At 35.1% G+C, this 16,491-nt stretch overlaps 1 protein-coding gene and 1 long non-coding RNA gene across 3 annotated transcripts; both read left to right on the top strand.

Annotated features, from left to right (window-relative positions):
• Positions 1 to 212: 212 nt before the first annotated feature.
• LOC137739070 (auxin-responsive protein IAA26) lies at positions 213 to 3,440 on the top strand. Of its 2 annotated transcripts, none has more exons than XM_068478552.2 (6): positions 213 to 662; positions 757 to 1,310; positions 1,904 to 2,181; positions 2,463 to 2,610; positions 2,906 to 2,970; positions 3,085 to 3,440. In XM_068478552.2, the coding sequence occupies exons 2-6, from the start codon at positions 859 to 861 to the stop codon at positions 3,114 to 3,116; spliced, it is 975 nt and encodes a 324-aa protein (XP_068334653.2). In that variant the 5' UTR covers positions 213 to 662; positions 757 to 858; the 3' UTR covers positions 3,117 to 3,440. The 2 variants fall into 2 exon arrangements, with proteins under 2 accessions (XP_068334653.2, XP_068334654.2); XM_068478553.2 differs by having other exon boundaries at positions 355 to 662; positions 762 to 1,310.
• A 4,857-nt stretch (positions 3,441 to 8,297) lies between these two features.
• LOC148694297 (uncharacterized) lies at positions 8,298 to 9,314 on the top strand. Its single transcript, XR_015967009.1, has 2 exons — positions 8,298 to 8,874; positions 9,068 to 9,314. It is a non-coding gene; the product is annotated as an uncharacterized LOC148694297 (long non-coding RNA).
• Positions 9,315 to 16,491: the final 7,177 nt, after the last annotated feature.

The following is a 16,491-nucleotide window of genomic DNA, read 5'->3' as shown; positions in this document are numbered from 1 at the left end:
CGTTTTGCTCTAATTTCTGTTTCCTGTTTTGGTGTTTTTTGGGGTGAAGGGAATATCTTTTTGAGAGATTTTTTAGTGTGATCGAAACACGGGATGATACATCACGTATCACTATGTAAATAATGGAATATGTGTGTTAAAAAGTTAATAATTTAAAAAGTAAAATTTCTCATCACTTATATAAAAATACAGGATTTACTATATGTATTCTCGTCATAATGAAAAATTTCTCAACTTTTTTTTTACTTTGGTTTCCATTTTTTTATTTGTAAAAGGATAATGCTAGGAGCCTACTCTTTGTAAAATCCTCTCACAACAACTACTCATAAAACCCACGAGTCCCAAAAGTAGAGAGAGCAAGGGGGAAAAAAGAAAAGGAGAGAGAGAACCCACTAAAGCCTGCATCAAATTTAAAAGAAAAAAAAAAACCCCATATACATCAATCCCCACCCTATTTTAACTTCCCTATCCCTTTTGTGTTTTTGGGTTGGTTATTGTTCTCCTTGTTTTTTCTTACCCTTGTTAGGTTTTGGGTTTTCCTTTGTGCTTGTGTCCTCAAGATCTTTTGATATCAAAGGTGTGTGTGAGACCAAGTGAGCAATTTGAGTACTTGAGGATGTTGGCCTTCAAAGTTTTGAGCTTTGGTTAAAGAATTTCGTAAGGTAAAACCCTTTCGTCCCCTTTCGTCCCTTTTTGTTCTTTTTTATGCCAAGCTTGTTAATCTCCTCTAACTTTTCTGTTCCTTCCATTTCTCAGTTCAGTTCCTCCAATCTGTACTTCTGGTGTGTGAAAGTACAAGGGGAGGAAAAAAGATTTGATTTTTTCACTTGGGTCATCTCAAAAACTGAGTCTTTAGATATGGCCACTGAGATGGAGGGGTGTACAAGGAAGGAGAAGGAGGCATGTCCACAACTGTTAGATTTGATTCCAAGAGAGAGAGACTGGCTTGTGAGCAGAGATATTGCGAGAAGCAGCAGCCGTGGAAGCTCCTCCTCAGAGGAGAAGAAGCTTGAGCTCAGGCTTGGCCCTCCAGGTCAAGACTGGTCAATGAAAAGAGAGAGAGATGAGAAGTCTCAGTCCCTTCTCTCTATTGGATACTATTCTTCCCCCATGTCCTCCAACCAAACCCAGAAATTTATTTCTTACCAGCAGCAAGCAAAAGTTGCATCTTTTCTTCACCTGCCTGTCACCCCCAACAAAGCGTCACAGCCCTGGTGCACTAAAGCACTAGACTTGCAGAATGCAGAAAATAAAGGGTTTTCACCAGCCCCTGCAAATACAGCTGTGCTCCCCAACACCTCTCAGAAAAGGTGATCCAGCTTTTTCTACTTTCTTGTGTAATATTATTATTATTTTAATTTCTTCAGACAGGATATTCACCCACAAGTTCTCATTGCTAGGAGCTAGACTAGACAAAGTTGTGGTCCATGCATAATTTTTCTATTTTTTTTAAATTATTTTTTTCCATTTTTGTGAAGTGTCAAATTATTTTCCTTTTTCTGTAATTTTTCCTGTGACACAGAAGTTATCATTGCTTTTTGCTGCTTGTTCATAATCAAGCTTGTTTTTCTTTTTTGGTCTGCCCAAGCATACCATCTGTTCTTCCATTTTCATGCATGGTTTTGGTTTCTCTGTCATTGATTCTTAATTATCTCTTACAGTATTATATTATTCTTTAGTTCTTGATGTCTTTTATTGCAATTAAAAAATTTATTATATGCAAATTTACAAATTCTTTCATATTTCTGTATGATTTAATTTTTATTTGTGCCCTGCAAACATTTACAATATTTTTTCCTCATGTTTTGTATGAATTTATGTATAAGATTTTGTATGAATTAATTTGTGCTAATTATTTCTCTTTTGATATTCCAAAAAAAAAAAAAAAATTTTAAAAAAACAGAACTGCTCCTGCTCCAGTTGTGGGTTGGCCTCCAATTCGATCATTTAGGAAGAATCTTGCAAGCAACAAAAGCTCAACAAAATCAGCAGTCGAATCCGAAAATGTTGTCCAAATCAAAGATCCTAATGGTAAACCAGTTGAAACCAGCGGAAAGGGTCTGTTTGTGAAAATTAACATGGATGGAGTCCCCATTGGAAGAAAAGTGGACCTCAGTGCTTATGACAGCTACCAAAAGCTCTCGTCCGCTGTCGATGAACTCTTCCGTGGCCTTCTCGCCGGTAATTATCACAGTTAATCTTCACTAGTTAATTACTATAGTAGCCACATTGTGAATTTACTTTTTAAAAATTATTCTTAGCATTTTTAGTTGAGTGTATGATTTAGATCAGTGTCTACTTCATATGGTCAAAATTAATCCCTTTTTTACCAACACAAATTTTATAATGTTTTGGTTTTTGCTGCAATTTGTTTGATGGGGTTTTCGGATTCTTTTTCATGAAAATACATCCTTTGTTCTTATATATAATTGTGTTTGTCGTTTGCGCGATCTTATGTTTAGCTCAAAGAGAATCCTGTAATGGTGGAACCAAGAACAAGCAAGAGGAAGAGAAAGAAATCACAGGCTTATTGGATGGAAGTGGAGAATACACCCTTGTTTATGAAGATAATGAAGGAGACAGGATGCTTGTTGGGGATGTCCCATGGCAGTAAGCATCTTATCATCTCTGTGGATCTGATGCAAATTTTAGATTATTATTCCTTCACTCGCTGATATGATTTCAGTTTTAATCTCCCATTTATCAAATCATGCAGCATTAGATTCCTAATCTTTAAACACTATATGCTTCTCCTTTTTATCCATAAAAATCATCCTACTGTTTTCGTTTGTCGTTTCTTAATGTAGTGATTCCCGCAACTGAATACAACGGCATCGTATTGTGTCCTTTTGCACGTGAGATTAAACAATGTTGTGTAATTTGCTCCTTGATCTTTGATTTGCAGCATGTTTGTGTCTACTGTGAAGAGGGTGCGTGTGCTGAAGAGCTCTGAACTTTCTGCACTTCATCGTAAGTTCGATGTTTAATCATTACATAAACAAAACTGTCTTTATTAATTAATTTAGCATTTGGTCCTGCATCCTTGTAGAGATTATGATTAAACTAACGGTGATTTGTTTTCAGTTCGTAGCAGCAAAGATAAGATGCCACTTTGAATCTGCATTGAACTGAAGAAAGAGGAATTTTAATCTCAAGATTCCACCGCGGAAGTTTGTATTTTGTAGTACACTTGTTTTGTGTGACTTATCTGAAATTTTGCTTTTGTAATTTCCCTGTCCAAAAAAAGGAAAGAGAGAAATGGAAGGAAAATTAAGAGTTAGCTGAGTGATGTGTGTGGAGGTGTATGGTTTTGTAATTTGGCTGAAAATCCTATTTATTTTTCTTGGCTCTTGTAGAAAAAAGAGAAGCAAATAATGTGTTTTGGGTGGTACGTCACTTAATACATTATGTATTTTAGTAATTATGTTATGTTGATTCAATTGAGTGTCACATTACTTATTATATTATAATTGTGTTATGTTTCTTCAATCGAGTGCCAGTCGAATACACGATGTGTATTACTTGGTCAAGAACATCATGCCAAACCACCTACCTAATTCCTACAAACAAAACTATCCATCTCATGGCCAAGAGAGGACCCAAATGAGAAATTTTTTAGGGTGCCGGAAGCACGGCTGAGGACACTATATGTAATAGTATAAATGGTTGGAAATTTATTTTTCAAAATTTCAGATTAATTTTACTATGTAATAGTATAACGTTTAATAACTTGTGAACTTTGTGTTACGTCCAAAGTTAAGTAGGTCTTGAAATATGGCCAAAATAGAAAGACAAAGAAGTAAAAAGTAAGGAGACTTGGATTTCATATAGTAATCATAGCAGTTGAAGATGACCATGTAGTTTGGGGAGAATGATCTTGAAATCTGGCCAAAACAGAAAGACAAAGAAGTAAAAAGTAAGGAGACATATATTTCATGTAGTAATCATAGAACTTGAAGATGACCATGTGGTTTGGGGAGAATTTTGAGTTGGGACCTTCTTGCCACGTAGTAGGTATATAACTTGTGTTGACTGGTCGTTTAATAACTTGTGAGCTTTGTGTTACGTCCAAAGTTAAATATGTCCAAAATAGAAAGACAAAGAAGTAAAAAGTAAGGAGACTTGGATTTCATGTAGTAATCATAGAACTTGAAGATGACCATGTGGTTTGGGGAGAATTTTGAGTTGGGAACTTCTTGCCACGTAGGAGGTATATAACTTGTGTTGGCCGGTCGTTTAATAACTTGTGAGCTTTGTGTGACGTTCAAAGTTAAGTAGCTCTTGAGTTCGACTAGCATTAAATGAATAGGTCATAATTGTTATCAGAATATAACTTTTGTTACAATTAATTGCTCCCTATTTATAATGCATGTTATATTTTTAACCATACTTATCACTCAACCTACCACGTAACATGACGTGACACTCAAGTTTTTTCTAGTAGATTGGGCGTAAGCATTGAGCCCCTAGGTGTATTCAGTGGTAAATGGCAATCATGAATGCCATATTGATTTGCTAACTAATCAATCTCCTACAAAAAGCTATAAGAATGATGGGCTGTAAAGCTTGCTACACTTTCTCTTTTCCTATATTCCATTTGGAGAGATGCCAATTTGTACACTGTTCATTGCATTCAAAATTTCAAAGGGGTCCTCTTGGCTTTGGCTTCGGGACCTTTGGGTAAGAGGGATAAAGTAGAAACATACACCTTATTTCAAAAGAATAGACCCAAAATCTCCAGTCCTCACCAGACATTCGATGTGATGTTCCTAATTCAACACTATCCATTGGGTCATAAATCAGCTATACAAGCGTGGGCGAGTGAGCGTAGCGTATTCTCCTGAAGTATTGAGAACCATATTTGACGAATAAGACAGTGATGGCCATTAATATGGCTTAATTGTAGGGTTTAGATTCGTTTGGATATTTGAAGGGTGTCCTAATCAACGTGTGGGGGTATTAGAAAAACTGTCTGGAAGGTGAAAACTGAAGAGGAATGTGGAGGTTTGGGGAGAACTGAAGGGTCTTTGTCTGTAGTTGAGAGCTGCCTAACTTTGGGGCGAAAAATGAGACTGCCATTATTCCAAAGGCATCCATATTGTGGTCTCCGCTTTTAAGTTAGGTTGAGGATAATGTTCCTACAGTCCACTTTATGTACAAATATTTTGCAAGCTATTGTAAACAAATCCAAAACTTTGCATGCTTATTTCATGTATTAAATTGGTGTTTTTACAGTTATCCATGAACGTATTCGCAGTTCTCAATGACTGTACATACAGATTTTGTTGACCTAAAATTAAACAAACTCCGAGTGAGAATAAATTATTGTCTTTAGAATTTCCTATAATTTACATATTGTGCAGCTAAATGGTTATTCTTTGGGTTTTTTTTTTTTTTTTTTTTTTTTGAGAAAAAAATATTAGTGATGAGAGATTTGGGTTAAGTCGTATATAATTGGCAACATAATTGAGTATTTAAACTCATTATTTTTAAAATTATGAGAGCCGAGTTTGAGAACTCTTATTTACAAATGTAGTAGAATACTGTAGTATAACAATAGCTAAAGCTAAATGATTCCGGACCTAAAAAGAGAAAGGAGTTTGACAACTCACTTTACAAATGTTGGGTTCATTCTATTTATCTGGGCTTTGCAGTTCTTGGACTTTATATAATTAGTAGCCCAAACATAAAACCGATAATGAAGAAGCGGCTTCACTATTGTAAACGTATATGCAATGCATTACGCTCTTTTGAATGCAGTAGCGGCACAACCAACGATTATTCAACCGATGGCTATGGTCCTGGTGCTCCCTGGTGATTACATTTTTACCACACGTTCAAAAGAGTTAACAACATATATAATATGTGGAGCTAAAAATAATCAAGAAAATTATAGAGGTAATACGTGAATTTTTGGGTAAAAAAGAAAATATTACCCTTGAGGTACACCGGGATTCTCACGTGCATGCAATAGACAATAACGGCTCAATCAAGGAAAAGTCAAAGGTGATTAAAATGGTATTTATTCAAATCCCTCTCATCACTCCTTATAAAATCCTTATTCAAAAGGAAGTTTTAATGAAAAGCCCACGGCAATGTTCATTTTAACGAAAAACCACATTTTTACACTAAAAAGTCAATCCTGGTACTATTTAATTTACCTTTTATTTTGTCCTTATCATTAAAACTCAAAGTTTTCAAGCCATTTTCATTAGTTTTCCTTATTCAAAAGGTAACTCCCAATTTTCCTATTTAATTTAAGATTCATTGTTATGTTAATTGCAAGATATTATTTTACATAATATCTTGCAATTATTCATACAATTTCACCATATATGGACAACCAATATTCTCCAAATAGGGCAGGCTACTCCCCTATAAATAGCCCTATTCTCCCACTAAAAAGTTAAGCCATTTGCTACCCACAAACTCCTAAACACATTTTTTTCAGAATTCTCCTAAGTGAACTTGCATATATTAACCACAAGAAGCTTTCGTCAATTTCAGGGACGGACCTCCGACCAAAATTGCATCAAATTACTTTTCTAAATATCCTAATGATCGTGAATCATCAAGATACTTAGATAGTTTAAACCACTGATTAATCATTCAAAAGTCTGAATGCTCATGGCCTCACCCTAGCAAAAGAGATTAGTTACGCATATTCATAATTAAAATAAAAAGAAATTGTAGTGAAATAATAAAAGATTGTAAACACCTTGAATGTAAAAGTCTGAAAATCTCTAAGCTTGGTCAATTTCCTCTCTCAGATATCATGTAGAGAAGAAGGAAAAATAGGGCCGGCCAAGTTTATTTAAACTGCTGTCATTCAATTCTCCTAGAAAAAGGTCTTCCAATCAGATTAGGAAACCAAATAAGTCAAAATAAATTGGAAATATAATCCTAAATTAAATAGTAAAATTTGCTCAAAATCTCCACAGCCACATTTTGAACCCATATTTGCTCCAAAATTGACCCAAAATAGCTAGATTTAAACTTTGGAATATTCTGAACACTTCTCCAAAAGGCCACAAACCCATTAGAGGTCATCTCCAAAAATCGCAATTAAACCCAGAAACGTCATTTTCTAGCAAAGCACACTGCTTCTTTATTCCATCGCCAAATAATAACCGTTTGGTAAAAAAAGCCAAAATTTTGACACGAACACATCCTCCAATTTGAATCACTCCAAAATTCGTTCGTTTGATCACGTTTTGCTACAAAAGAGGTCAAATGTCCTATATTAGAAATATAAAACAAAGTATTAAAATTTTACTAAAATAATTATAAAAACATACAAAAAATATGGTAAAATATATAATATAAAATTGACTTACAAGTATAAAATTCAGCCCATTTATCCTCCCAATCCCGACTGCGAATTTCCCCATTATGGCCGTCCCTGTCTTCCACGCCGTCTTAGCTGTCAGCCTAGGGTGGTGCCGACGCCTTTGCCCAAGGTTGTGCCACCTTTGTGTGAGCATCAATGTCTGCTGAGATGCAACCAGCAAATGCCTCCCAACATTTATCAATGTACCGCCGGAATTGCATATCATTTCATTAAATGAACTGATTCAGGTACAGTAAGTATTGAGTCCGCATCTCAAAGTCACTTTTCATATTAATCCCTACGTTTCGACGCTTACACTAAAAAACATATAAATACATGTGCTAGAGTTATGTGCTTGATTTGGACACATACGTTTCAAATTATTTTTATTACGTGATAATGTTCAATGACAAGATAATTCATTAAAATATATACCTCAAGTGTTTTAATCAAATTCGAGCCTATACTATTTTTAATTGAACTATTTCGCTACTCGACAATGCCAAGATCCTCAAATAAAATTTCTCATACATATTGGCGAATCTAATAATTTCGTTATAATATTGCTAGGTGATGATGCTGTTTCCTGCTACAAAGCCTACAAGAAGTGCAAAAACTATTCTCAGAAACGGTTGGGTTGAGAACTGTGATCTCTATTTGTCACCAGCATAAAATAACAATACTAATAACTTTGGTTGTTACCAAGTAAATATGTCCTATGAGCCTCTGCTGCATGAATCAAAGAATCGATAATTTAAAAAAAATCATGTTTTTTCTGTTTCTTGTGTGGTCCAAAGATCTTGGCGATAGCTAATTGTACACAATATTAATTTGTGAAATTCTAAAAAATAAATACGTGCTCATGATCTTCATCACCTTAATTGATAATGTTAAGTTGCCAAGATGTATAAATGGTACCTGGTAAAATTAGTCTATAAATAAAGACCTAGCTAGGTTGTTTTGAAACATCAAACACACAAACCACAAAAAGTTCTGAAAATTACGGACAATTTAATTAGCCATGGAAGGAACCACCATTTTCAGCTTGAATGTTACAAAGTTATTGATGATCAACGCAGTGCTTGTCCTGCTAGTTCATGCACTGCAGGTGCAGACACTTCCAATGCACTACAAACCAAGACTTCGTCCCTACCTTACTCGTCCTCCTCCTCCACCCACAGACGGTGCTAGCTCCAATCTGCCATCACCCACACGACCAATTCCAAGTCCACCACTACCATCATTTAAAGACCGCCTTCGCAATTTTAACCAACATATATGTGATCAGTCCTGTACTCTTGAATGCTGCGATCTCTTTGGTATCAACGAAACTTTGTGTCTCAATGGCCGCCTTCCTGATCATGATCATCCCGGCCTTCCCCACCGCCCTCCGTTTATAGGCCGTATCCTTACCCCTTATAGCGTTTGTTACTCTCAATGCAACAAAAGATGCAGCTACCAGTTGCCTCCCACCCTCTTTCAATGTACTGCTGGATGTGGTTATCATTTCATTGATACTAAATCGGCCGAGTTAACTGATTTGGGTATGCTGTATCTCATATTTTCATGTAAGAAATTGTTATTATAGTACTCCAAAACAGCCATCGAGCACTTCCCCCTTTGTGCTGCTTTTTTGAAGTGACAATAATAACTCCCCTCGTTTATATCGAAACTAATTAGTACAATTTTTATTTTGTTTTCATAGTTTACTCATCAATAAAGCGTGTTTTTGTCCAGAGGCTGACAAAGTGAAGAAACATGCTGCTTCCTGCTACCACAAGTGCAAGAAGATTTTTGAAGTAGTGTGACGGAGACTGCAAATATATCAGGTTGAATAAGATTTTTTTTTTTTTTTTTTTTTTCAAGAAGAATCGTAGTAGTTAAATGGATCGATGTAATGATTTTGGTCTCCTGGGTTGTTATAAAGCAGTGTGACGGAGACTGCATATTAACTTTTACGAATGAATAAAAGTTCATATTTTTATTTCTTGTCAAATAAAATATACAGTTGATCTTAGAGAAAGAACACTGAAACTCCTATTTTTCAAACAAAAACCCAATTAATGTTAGACATTTAAATAATACCCAAATTTCAATTAGACTACCATGTAGATAAATATATAACCAATTATTACAACATATTTACAACTTATGCCACTAAACCCTAATTATGTTAATAAATATTATTACTCACCCTAATTATGATTGGCAATTAACCCCATACAGAAATTTTACCTTTTTTGTTTCATAAATATTATTATAACACACACACACACACACACACACACACACACACACACATATATATATATATAAATATATATTAATTTACCCATATTCATAAACAATTATAGGCACATTTTTTGTATTGAAAAAAAGGATCCTTTGTATAATCAGTTATTTTGCATCAAATAATATTGTTTGATAAAAAAAAAAAGAATCAATTAATATTCTTTAATTTTGTAGGTAAATTATTTCACACAGATTATTATATACATTAGCCATTTTGATTTGTTATTATATATGCCTGTAAAAAATAATTTATCTATATTTATATGTCAAGTATAAGTAAATTATTTTTTTTTATAAGAATTAAACAATAGGTAAATTATATTGTAGGTACATTATGTTTCTAAAAAAAAAAGGAAAATTGAAATTCATAAACAAAAAGTAGTAGATATATTATCGTTTCAATCAAATTACATTCCTTTATTTTGTAGGCAAATTTTTTAAAGCATTATTACATATGCTGGGCACATTTTGCCACTAATATATACATGTGCAAATATATGTTAGTTTTAATAGGAATTGTATACTATAGGTACATTATGTTTGTACAAAAAAAAAAAAAAAAAAAAAGAGGTAAATTAAAATTCATAAACAAAAAGTTGTAGATATATTATTTTTTAATTAACTTACATAACTTTATTTTGTAGGTAAATAATTTTACATTCATTATTACATATATTGGGCACATTTTAGTAATATATATGTGCACTTATTCTTTGGAACTGTGATCAAACATTTATTCCATGTCAATAATTTGAAAATAAATCACACATTATCAACAATGAACTTGAAATAAACTAACTAAAAAACAGCGAACATGCAATGACTTTTCTACTCCCACACTTCAGCGGATTCAAAGCTTTCTTGCATTCCCATGCTTGAAACATGATCTTTGAATACTCCCACCATTAGTGGTTTTGTGAGAGGATACTCTTGCCTTCACCTTTTCCTCTATGGACAAATATTTCATGTTCATCATTCATACATGTTTATGTTACACTTTTGGGCAAGAAACATAAACATCCACCATTTTGAAAATAGATTATGTAACCTTATTGTATAACAGTCATATAAAAGATTAAGAAAATGACCAAGGTTTCAAGTCTTTGGACAACAAAACAGTCAATTTAATTCTCTTAAAAAATGTTATACCTTGAAAAATCTCAAACCATTCATACATTCCTCTTGGATAAGAATATTGACATGTTACGAGTTTTAAAACCATAATTTACATATATAATCCAGTTCTTGAAGTCTTTTCACTTTGGTGAAAAACATATATACACAAGTCTGCACTACAAAATCTCACTCATAAGTTTTTCCTGAAGAAGTAAAGGTTAGTGCAGAAAATATTATTGCAAAGAACTTTGTTGTTATGATTGCAACCATTTGAAAAAGCCAAGAAACATTAATAAGACCATCTCCAATGGTTGGGCTAAAAGCCAAATTTTTAAGCCCGAAAAATTTAGCTTTTAGCCCAGAAACTTTTTTGCTCCAACTTTTCTGGTCTAAAATTTTAACCCGGAATTATTAAAGAATGAACTTAGGCTAATTTTTTTTCTTAAATTAAATTTAAAAAAAATAAATATGTTGACCACCGTAAATTAATTTTATGAACATTTTAATCTAAAAAAATTTAAATTCCGATAAATATTGAAAAATCATAAACTTAATACAACTGATAATTCATAAACCACATAATTAATATCTTCACTTGGTGATGGACTTTGTGATTGAATTGGCATATAGGGTTTAGAGGATTCATCATCTTGAAACATACTCCTTGAGGCAGACCTTCGCAAAATTTCCTTTTGCTTACCATGTAAGAACTTCTTCCTTTTTGGAGTGTATTTGCTAAGGTCCTCCATCATTAAATTAACTTCAAACCTATCTTGCTCCCTATCTGAGATTTCCTTCATTTGCAAATGCATTCGGGCCGTTTCTTCTTGGCGAGCGCTATGGGTTTCGTTTAATTTTGCAATTCCGGTAGCAAAGTGTCCACTCATCGGATCTTGGGACTTCCCTTTTCTCTTTGCTTCTTTTTGCTTATATCTTCCCGGGGGCCTTGCAAAAGAAGGAGATGGGGTCATTTCATCGACACCTTCATCTCCGGCATTTGTCTATGAGACTTCACATTGAAATAATCTTCCCCATTGTTTGTCCGCATCGGTTCCCCACCTCGGACAATCCTTGAGGACATCCCAAGCATGTTGTAGCTTAAAAACTTGATTTTGTGGTGTTACTTTTGTCTTGTAAATTTCCATTGCTTTGTCACCCTATGCAAAAAATACATAAAAATAATTAGTTGCAAACTCATATTATGTACATGACAAATAAAATATCAAGAACAAAACTCACAATTTCAATAGCGCTCCTTCCAGTAGGCATGCCAACCACGGCTCTCTCCAAGCTTCCCTTCCATAAAGTGCATGCTTTGTTGATAGTCTTTCACCGATCATAAACACCACCACCATCCTGCCCGTCGTCGTTGCAGTTTTCTTGAAACTTTGCAATGATTTTATCCCACAAAACTTTTTTATTTTGATTTGTGCCAACTGCACCATCTTCGCTAACAGAAACCCATGCCAAGCATAAAGCAACATCTTCCTCACAGGTCCAATTATGACCTCTATGCTCTCTTGCCATGTTGAACAATTTGGAAATGGAAAGAAGTGGTAGAAAGATAAATTGGAAGAATTGTAGGAGAAAATTGAGTTTTGTGTGGATGTTTGAACAAATACATAGGTATTTATAGAGTTTTTGGATGAATTTTGAGTTAAATAATTTTTTTTTAATTATTTTAGCCGTTGGATTTAAGTTTGGGCGTTAGATCTTTTTTTTTGTCGTTGGATTTGATTATATTCGATCTCAGCTGTTGAATTCAATGTATTTTAAAATAACATATTTTTTAAAAATGAAATTTGAATTTGGACCGTTGGTTCCAACGGTCCTTAAATGATGGTTGTCGGATGGGGAAAAGAGTCGTTAGGCACGGGGGAAGTGGCCGACAAGGCCTTGATAGTGGGCCCCCACTCTGTCCGGAGCAGATTTGAAGGAGGCCTGTGGGGCGCGTTCGAGAGTGGGCGGGCCAAGAGTGGCCCAATTTCAAGCAAGTCCATGCAGATTGGGGGGGGGGGATTTGGCCCAGTTTTAGCATTTGGCTTTTAGCCCAATGTTTTAGCTTGGGTTGGGTGGTGTTTGGGGGGGAATTTGGCAAATAGCCCTTGGTTGGAGTAGATCTAAGGTGAACTCCAAACCCTAATAATTAATTGTCAAAACCATTTAAGCAATCTTTAATTCAAAATTGCCTCAAACTGAAGTAGTCGTGAAAACAAGTTCATTTAATCATGCATGTTTATGTCACACTTTTGAATAAGAGGCATAAACTACCTTAATTCTTTATTGTATAGCCATCACACAATATATTAAGGTAGAACACAATTCATAGCATATAAAACAGTGCTATTATTTATCCCTTTGTATACCATCCAAGCATAAAACTTTAACATTTCAATTTAATGGTAGAAATCAACCAAACATCAAATGAAAAACCAATTTCCTACGTAAGTAAAATCTAATTACGGACTATTTTCACATGTATCAGGTTCAGGTTCAACCTTGCAACCTACCAGCCATATTAAAGTTCAACATAAATCCTAATCTCCACCGCCCCTTGCTTCTCCTGAACCCCATCTTACATTTTGCACTCTCAGTGTATGTACAATCATTGTCTTTTCTATATCATTTTCCGAAAGTTTCAAAGCACTGCGAATCTCGAAAAATCACGTAATAAAATAATAAAACACAACTTAGTTCTATGTATCAAACAAATGTTAGTGTGAAGTATTTAGCTAAGTTATGCAAGATAAAAATAAGAAGAGGATTGAGGAATGCTTGTTCTTCTTCTCTGTAGAAGTTGCAGAGAGAAAAATATATTTCTTATATTTCAAATGAGCACGCACACATGCACTCTTTTACAACCGTTTTGCCTTAGCTGGATCAAAAAACAACACATTTGATCTCAGCCACACATCTAGCTAACTTTTAGGATCACTACACATGGCTAATTTAGCCTTACACATTTAAGCCTTACACTTGTCATTTTGAAGACTAAGTGCATACACAATTAACATTAAAGGACTTCTTATTTACTCATCAGCTCATTACTTACAATTCTACACTCCCCTTTAAGTTTTGAGCTGATTTCACTCCAAGTTTATCCCTGAGATAGCAGAACTGATCCTTAGCCAATGACTTTGTGTGAAGATATTTGCTAGTTGCTCATTTGTAGGACAATAGACAAGATCAATGATTCCTTCTTGTAAAGCATCCTTGATGAAGTGATATCTTCGGTCAATGTGCTTAGTTTTCTGGTGAAACACAGGATTCTTTGTGATAGCAATTGCAGCAGTATTGTCACACTGAAGTGGAGTAGCCTCAGCTTGAAATTCACCAAAGTCCTCTAACACAAATCTGAGCCAAATTGCTTGTGCAGTTGCCTCTGATGCACTAATATACTCTGCTTCAGCAGTAGAGAGTGCTACACAATTCTGTTTGATTGAAGCCCAAGAGAAAATTCCACTATCAAAGGAGAAAGCATATCCTGTGGTGCTTTTACTGTCATCAACTAAACCACCCCAGTCACTATCACAGTAACCGATTAGAATTGCATTTCTTCCCTTGACATACTCTAAGCCATAGTCAAGTGTTCCTTTGATATACTTGAGAACCCTGTTGGTAGTACCATAGTGTTTGTTGGTAGGGCAGTGCATGAACCTTGCAAGTAAACTAGCTGCATACATCACGTTGGGTCTTGTAGCTGATAGGCTTTCCACAATTTTCGTATATTGTTCTTCATTTGCTAGACCAATGCCATCATCTTTGCTGAGCTTCTCAGTGGTAACCAAAGGTGTAGCAATAGATTTACACTCACTCAAGCCAAATTTGTCCACAAAGATATAACATACTTTCTTTGATGAAGAAAAATGCTTGTGTGTGTTTGGATGACTTTCTTTGATGAAGAAAAATGCTTGTGTGTGTTTGGATGACTCCCATTCCGAGAAAATGATGCAAGAGCCCCAAATTTGTCATTTCATACTTTGTCATCATATCCTTCTTGAATTCCTCCAACATTTGTTGACTATTACCCGTGCACACAATATCATCTACATATAGAGACACAATTAAGATTTCTGCTTTACCTCTGGTTTTAGTGTATAAAGTGGCCTCATTTTGACTCTTCTCAAATCCATATTGAGTGAAGGAAGAGTCAATTTCATTATACCAAGCCCTTGGTGCCTATTTTAAGCCATACAAAGCTTTATGAAGCTTGTACACTTTGTCTTCACTCCCCTTGACCACAAAACCATCTGGTTGTTCTACATAAACCTCATCTTCAAGTACTCCATTCAGAAAAACAGATTTGACATCAAGTTGATATAGTTTCCAACTTTTCTGTGCTGCCAATGCAACTAGTGTTCGAATTGTATCAAGTCTAGCCATAGGTACAAAGGTTTCATTATAGTCAACACCTGGTTTCTGAGCATATCCCTTGGCTACTAGCCTTGCTTTATTTTTCTGCACTGATCCATCAAGATTAAGCTTGGTTTTGAACACCCACTTAATCCCAATTATAGGTTTATCAGTGAGTCTATCCACTAGCTTCCATATTGCATTCTTTTCAATCATTTGCAGTTCATCTTTCATAGTTATCATCCATGATTCATCCTTAGCTGCCTCTTCAAACTTTTCAGGTTCCACAATGCAGAGATTGCATTGAGCTAGAACATCATCCAGGTTCCTCCACCTCCATGGAGTACGATCAAAAGCTTGAGATTTTCTCATACTGCTACTCACATTACTTACTGATTCATGAGAAGATAATAAACTTGGTGTTTGGGCATAGTTCTGACCTTCAGGAGTTGTTCCAAGTGATGTACCCTTAGGCATATCAGGTAGCTCATCATGATTAAGCATAGTTACATAATTCTTAGAGATCTTCTTCCACTCCCAGGCTGCATTTTCATCAAACACAACATTTCTCGAGAGTATAAGTTTCTTAGTAAGAGGATCATACACTTTGTACCCCTTTCACAAGTGGCATAACCTACAAATATGCCCTTGACACTCTTTGCATCTAGTTTCTGTCTCAACTCACTTGATATGTGTACATAGCACAAACAACCAAAGATTCTAAGATGTGCAATCCCTGGTTTTCGACCACTGAATGCTTCAAATGGAGTTATAACTCCGAGAGCTGTTGTAGGACACCTATTCAGTATGTAGACAATTGTGTGTATAGATTCTGCCCACAAATAGTAAGGTAATCCTTTATCATGAAGCATGGCTTTTGCCATTTCAACTACAGTTATGTTCTTTCTCTCTACAACTCCATTCTGTTGTGGAGTATAAGCCATAGAGAGTTGTCTTTGAATACCTTCATCTTCACACAACTTGTTAAACTCACAAGATGTGAATTCACCCCCTCTGTCACTCCTCAGGCATTTTACTTTAAACCCACTCTATAGCTCTACCATAAATTTGAATTTTCTAAAACAATTCAATGCATCTGACTTGTATTTGAGAAAATAAAGCCACATCATTCTTGTACAGTCATCTACAAGAAGCATAAAATACTTGTTTCCGGCTATGGACTCATTTTGCATAGGTCCACACAGATCCATATGAATCAACTCTAGTGGGTTGCTTGCTCTCCATGCCTGATTCTTTGGGAACCACTCTCTATGTTGCTTTCCAAGCTGACAACCTTCACACACTTCATCAACTTCTTCTAAATATGGAAGTCCATGCACCATTTCCTTCTCTTTGAGTTGTTTTTATCCTCTTAGATGCAGATGGCCTAGCCTTTTGTG

Source organism: Pyrus communis, chromosome 9, assembly GCF_041283825.1.
Source record: "Pyrus communis isolate YQ-2024b chromosome 9, ASM4128382v1, whole genome shotgun sequence".
Taxonomy (NCBI): Eukaryota; Viridiplantae; Streptophyta; class Magnoliopsida; order Rosales; family Rosaceae; genus Pyrus; species Pyrus communis.
Note: the sequence above shows the minus strand (reverse complement) of the source record. Positions and strands in the feature narration are given on the sequence as shown.